Source organism: Gossypium raimondii, chromosome 1 (assembly GCF_025698545.1).
Source record: "Gossypium raimondii isolate GPD5lz chromosome 1, ASM2569854v1, whole genome shotgun sequence".
Taxonomy (NCBI): Eukaryota; Viridiplantae; Streptophyta; class Magnoliopsida; order Malvales; family Malvaceae; genus Gossypium; species Gossypium raimondii.
In genome coordinates, this window is record NC_068565.1 from 49,441,412 (window position 1) to 49,446,814 (window position 5,403).

Sequence of the window (5,403 nt, forward strand, 5' to 3'; positions counted from 1 at the left end):
GCAAAATATACATCTTTAATAAGTTAAAACTTCCAACATGCATAATTAATGAAAGGGGACCATAATCTTTATATATGTGGTCCATTCCATTTCCCAGAGCCCATCAGTTCAAAACTTTTTACTCCATTACTTGAAATTTTCACACACATTATTAAATACATAAATTTGACTTTTTAATATAATTTAAAACATTAAACAACTTTTTAAATAGAAGTACTCATGAGTCTATCAAATTTACCTCGAATGATTGAAAATAATTATTTACCCATGAATTAAAACAGCAAAGAACTGCCTAAACTAGCTAAAAATCTAAAACCAAATACAAATTGGGAAGTGAGAGATGTCATTCTCATCAACATCCTTAAATCTAATCTTTAGCTGATTAAAAGAATGGTTTTAAAGAAAGCATGTAATGATTTAAGAATGAAAAGTATGTTTTAAGATGATGTAATGGAGTGGCGCAATATAGTTGTAAAAGGATGAAATGGTCCCATGGCATAAGCACCCTATTTTGTGATGATAGAATCCTTTTAACTTTTGGCAGTAGTCAAAATTATTCTACATGAAGATAAAAAAGAATCTTACCTCAGGCAAGCAGGCTCCATTTTCAACTAATATCACAGAAACTTAGGCCCATATTGGTCACCATCTTAGCCTTTGGACACCCAATTTGCAAACTGCAATGACAATGACTTCAGTCCTGTGTTCAGTTTCTGGCTCTTCCTTGTTCATGTCAATTGCATGCATTTTTTGGCTGTTCTTCTCTGCAATACCTTTCGGCCGTTGATCCCTTTCAAATTCCCATGTTTGATAATATTTACAAAGGTTAAAAAATAAGTCGCTTTTTTTGATTTCGAAATTTAAGTCAAATTGTTAATTTTATTTTTAAAATTATCAGTGTGACAGCCATGTAACTAAATTTAATAAAATAATATTAACAATTAAACTTGGATTTTGAAGTTTTAAAAGAGAGGAACTAAATTTCTAGAAATTAAATTTCAATTTTGTGAAAAGTACATACACTTATATTTTAACCTATCCTATTCATGATTTTTTTTCATTGAACAAAGAAAAGAATCCGAAAAATGTCAGCTACAAAAAGAAAATGATATGAAGGCTTGACAAATAGTCAAGTCGTACCGAAACAGAATAAACTACACATAGCAAAGCAAGAGTTGATATTAGAAATATTAATTTAGGGTTTTAAAAGAAAATGTTGGGGTTGGGTTGTATGGTTACATTTTGATATGTTAAAAGTCAATTAAAAACAATATATATTCTGTTTCTTTTTCTCTTTAGTAAGGAGTAAACAACCTTTTGGCAAAGCATCATACTACTATTAATTTATTTTTAATAAAAATAATTAAAATACAATAACCACTAAGATTTACACACAAATATTTTTAAACCTTATAATTTTGGTGCCATGGAAAGAAATTCAAATTTAAAGAGCTCCAACAACTTCCAAGGTCTTAATACTAGTTTGAAAACTTAATCAACCTTCTTTATTATATTATACAGGAAGTTTAATTTTGAAATTAAGCATTAAAATCCAACTTATTTTTATCATAAATCAAGCTTCAACTTTAAAAATGGATTCCACCCTCAAATGTTATGTTTACGTTTCATTTAAACCCAGCAAAATCACAAAATCAATGGTGGAAGTGCACCATAGAGCCGAAAGTCAAATTGCATTTTATCTCCTATAATAAAAGCTGAAGAAATTAATCTCTATACATTAAATCAAAAAACAAATTCATCTTTTTTAAACATTTATACTCTTAAAAACTTACGTGACTAACAGAATAACCAAACACTGATATGTGACGTGCCACATGTACCTCATGCTGAGTCAATGACAAATTTTTAACGCTAGAAATGGATAGAATTTTCAACAAAAGAACAAATTTGTTCTTGGGTCTAGCGTACAAAAGTTATTTTACCATTTTCTTGAGTAAAAGAACCAAAATACAATCCAACTCGTAGCTCATGAATTTATGGAGTCCAATACTGAAATAGCATTAACATCAACAAGAAAATAACCCCTCCAAATCTTCCCTACAATATCCTTTTAGTTTCTTTCCTTCTACCTTTTGCTTGGTTCAGTAAGACTAACATGAAAAAAAAAAAAAACACAAACGCATAAAACATAAAGCAAAATTTGCATGACAGAACAATGAAGCAGGCTTGACTTGGAATAAATAAAAAAAAATTCTGGGTTTTTTCTTTTTGGTACTTTAGAGGAACAAAGAGATCGAAGAACAAAGAAAATTCTGAAATGCAACAAAATCAAGGGGGAAAAGGGGGGCGAGAACTAAAACGATAATCAAACAGGGGTTTTTTTATATTCGACATACGGATAAAGTCCCATTAATTAAACAGCATTCCTTAAACAGAGTTTGATAAGAAAAGGATAATGAAGATGAAACCAAGGGAAAGTAATTGGAGAAGCTTTTTGGGGCATTCCCCACTATTTTCTTTAAAGATCAACAAGCATTACAAACTATATATTGCATACCAGAAATGCACTTAGATCCAGGATGTCCGATAATCTTGAGAGCTAGAAGTAGGTACCCTCGGGAGGTTGAACCAGCTTTCGGTTATGTGGTGCCGCCATCTCCTTTTTCAGCTGTGTCAGTAAATCCTCCATGGTATACTCCCTCTGCCAATTTGCAAGAAGTCCAAACTTCTTTGGTTCCACCTGTTGTCATCGCATGTCATCAAATTCTTGTCATTCAGTTTTCTGTAAGCGTACTCATAAAAATATAAAAAAAATACAGTTGCATTAATCAGAGTGCCCTGGATTTAAGAAGAATCGAGTATCTGAATTGGGGTTGGGGGTTGGGCAGTTTACACAATCAAACAAAACCAGACTGCACCATTCTCAAACCATTAAATTGTTATAATAACCGATCAATAAAAGCAGCATAAGATCAACCGGAAAATACAGATATGAAACAAGTTATTAGCATACCACTCCAGTTTCGTGGTTAACACAAGTCATGTTGATTCTTGAATGAAAACGGACGCTTGGTGGCTTCTCTGGATAATCTTTATCACAGAACAGCTTCAGCTGATAGATTCGACCTTCATGTACAGTCTGACAACAGGAAAAACAAAATTCAACTCAAAGAAAGAAACTGAAATTCATGTACGAAATGGTCACTTTCAAAATCACAAAGTAAAACATCATTTGTTCAAGAGTAGGATAATCTGGAGGACAAGCACCACTGCACCATGATGCTAACCATTTTTGAAAAGGATCTTGAGCATCAATAAGATGGTAGGGACGTAGGGTAATGACATATCAGCCCAGAGTTCAGAATATTAACATATGGTTGTTCATGCAAACACAAAGTTTTACACAGAGGACCAGCATCATAATATATGATTTGTGGACACAAAAATAAGCAATTACATTATGAGGACCAATAATGGTGCCAGTCCAAGAGCGCATGTAAATGTCATCTCCGTCATCCATTCCATAGCTGACAGTACCATCTCCAATACCTTTTTCTCCACGCTCAAGCTCCTCCAGCAATCTGAAGTTCCGAGGCACTGCAAAAAAGAATTTAAAATACTCATAATCTATAAGCCAATATCGTAACAAATTCGAGCAATGGACTTGTCGCCAAAGACCACCAATCTGAAAGTATGTTAAAAATGTAATCTAAGTTTTGTTCTTCCATTACAATCATGACTATCAATCCCATTGCCCAAGTACAATCATTCTAGACCTGCCATAAATTAATTGTTTGTCAACACTTAGATTCAACGATCCTAGATAAGGCTGCTCCAAAAGCTTCTCGCATAGACATTCACTGGTAAACACACTTAGGGCATACAATTTACGGTACTATAATTTCACAATAAATTTACCACAATATTCTTGCCACCTCAACTTACCTGCATTTATCAATTGTTTCTAAGCCATTAATGGAAAATGTACCAAGTCTCTAGTTATTACAATCTCATCCAGCTCAAGGTGTAAACGGTCTACGTAGTATACAAGGGCAAAAGAAGTGACAAGGTCACTAACAAGAATAATCTGCCTTTGATATACTTGTTCTTCGAAACATTCCCAAACGGGATAAGCGCCAACAAACAAGTAATTACGAAATTATAAACATCTATGTTAGTCCTCCAATATAGAAACTGTTCAAATATTGCATAGGCTACAACTCTTACAACCAAAGAAATTCAGAATCATCAATGATTATACTACATGCTTTAAGGACAAAAAATTAGCAATTACACAAAGAAATGTGCATTTTCATATTCTTGATTAAAGATTTTAGGTGCAAAACATTTTCAGACAAACACTAGAACATAAATCATCAACATTTAGAGTCTCGAATTTGTTAATATAAAGCTTATATTCATCATGAACATAAGATAGACGGTTTAAATTGCTAAATAGATAATCCAGCTAGGCAAGAGAAAAAAAATTTATATTTTTACATCGAATATAACAGCAACTAAATCAACCCAGAAAGCAAAAACAGAAATTTACAGCAACCCAAAACTTCAAATAAATGATAAAGCCGCAGAACAATAGAAAAATAGAGCGTTCCCTTCAATTAGTTATAAATTAACCAGACCATTTATTTTACATATGAAACAGAGGATGAAACAACGAAATCTAGGATACCCAATGCTTAAAAAAAACGCAAGATCAACAGGGGAAACGAAAGGGGGCATTAAAAAAAAAGGGATAAAGAGAAAGGAGAAAGAAGATCGAAGGGCTAACCCACAACACTGGATCCTCCTGAGCCAAGCGTCATGGATGGAATGAGTGGAGGGTTGTTTGAATTGATGGGTTTGAAGAGATCTGATCGATGAAAAAGAGCGATAGGGGAGACAGAGTCGAGAATCTGGTAAAAGGAAAGTGACGAAAGGCAATAAGCTATGGAATGGGGGAAATAAAGGGGGCATTTTTATTTGTTAAATATTTTACCAATACGGCACAACTCTTATAATTGGAAAATTAAATCATAATTAATAAACTTTTACCTTTTTACCATCAGTAAAAAAAATATTTAAATTCTTTCCCCCGATAATGCCTTAGCTCAATTGATAAAAGTGAAGTCTTTGAGTCTTGAGTATTTAAGGGAGAGCAATTTTTAATAAAAATCGAATAAACCGACTAAATTGAATCAATTGATTTAGTCGGTTTTGATTTGCGCATTTGTGTAGTTTTTTTGTTATGAATTTGGTTAGGGTGATTATTTTGATCGGTTTATCAGTTTTTAAATTTTTAATTTGACTCGACTGAAAAAATTGACTTAATTTAATATATATTAATTATTTATAATATATTTATAATATAAAATATATAAAATATATATATTATTCAAGCTCAATAACTAAAGTCAGTTAATCGATCGAACAGATCAACCTAAA

General features: G+C 32.4%; 1 protein-coding gene across 2 annotated transcripts; it reads right to left on the reverse strand.

Annotated features, from left to right (window-relative positions):
• Positions 1-1,863: 1,863 nt before the first annotated feature.
• On the reverse strand, positions 1,864-4,919 carry LOC105786309 (ubiquitin-conjugating enzyme E2 variant 1D). Of its 2 annotated transcripts, XM_052635265.1 has the most exons (5): positions 4,751-4,919; positions 3,419-3,558; positions 2,975-3,100; positions 2,519-2,701; positions 1,864-2,111 (listed from the first exon to the last, which is right to left on the reverse strand). In XM_052635265.1, exons 1-4 carry the CDS (start codon positions 4,782-4,784, stop codon positions 2,561-2,563), a joined length of 441 nt encoding a protein of 146 aa, XP_052491225.1. In that variant the 5' UTR covers positions 4,785-4,919; the 3' UTR covers positions 1,864-2,111; positions 2,519-2,560. The 2 variants fall into 2 exon arrangements, with proteins under 2 accessions (XP_052491225.1, XP_012468140.1); XM_012612686.2 differs by lacking the exon at positions 1,864-2,111 and having other exon boundaries at positions 2,316-2,701.
• Positions 4,920-5,403: the final 484 nt, after the last annotated feature.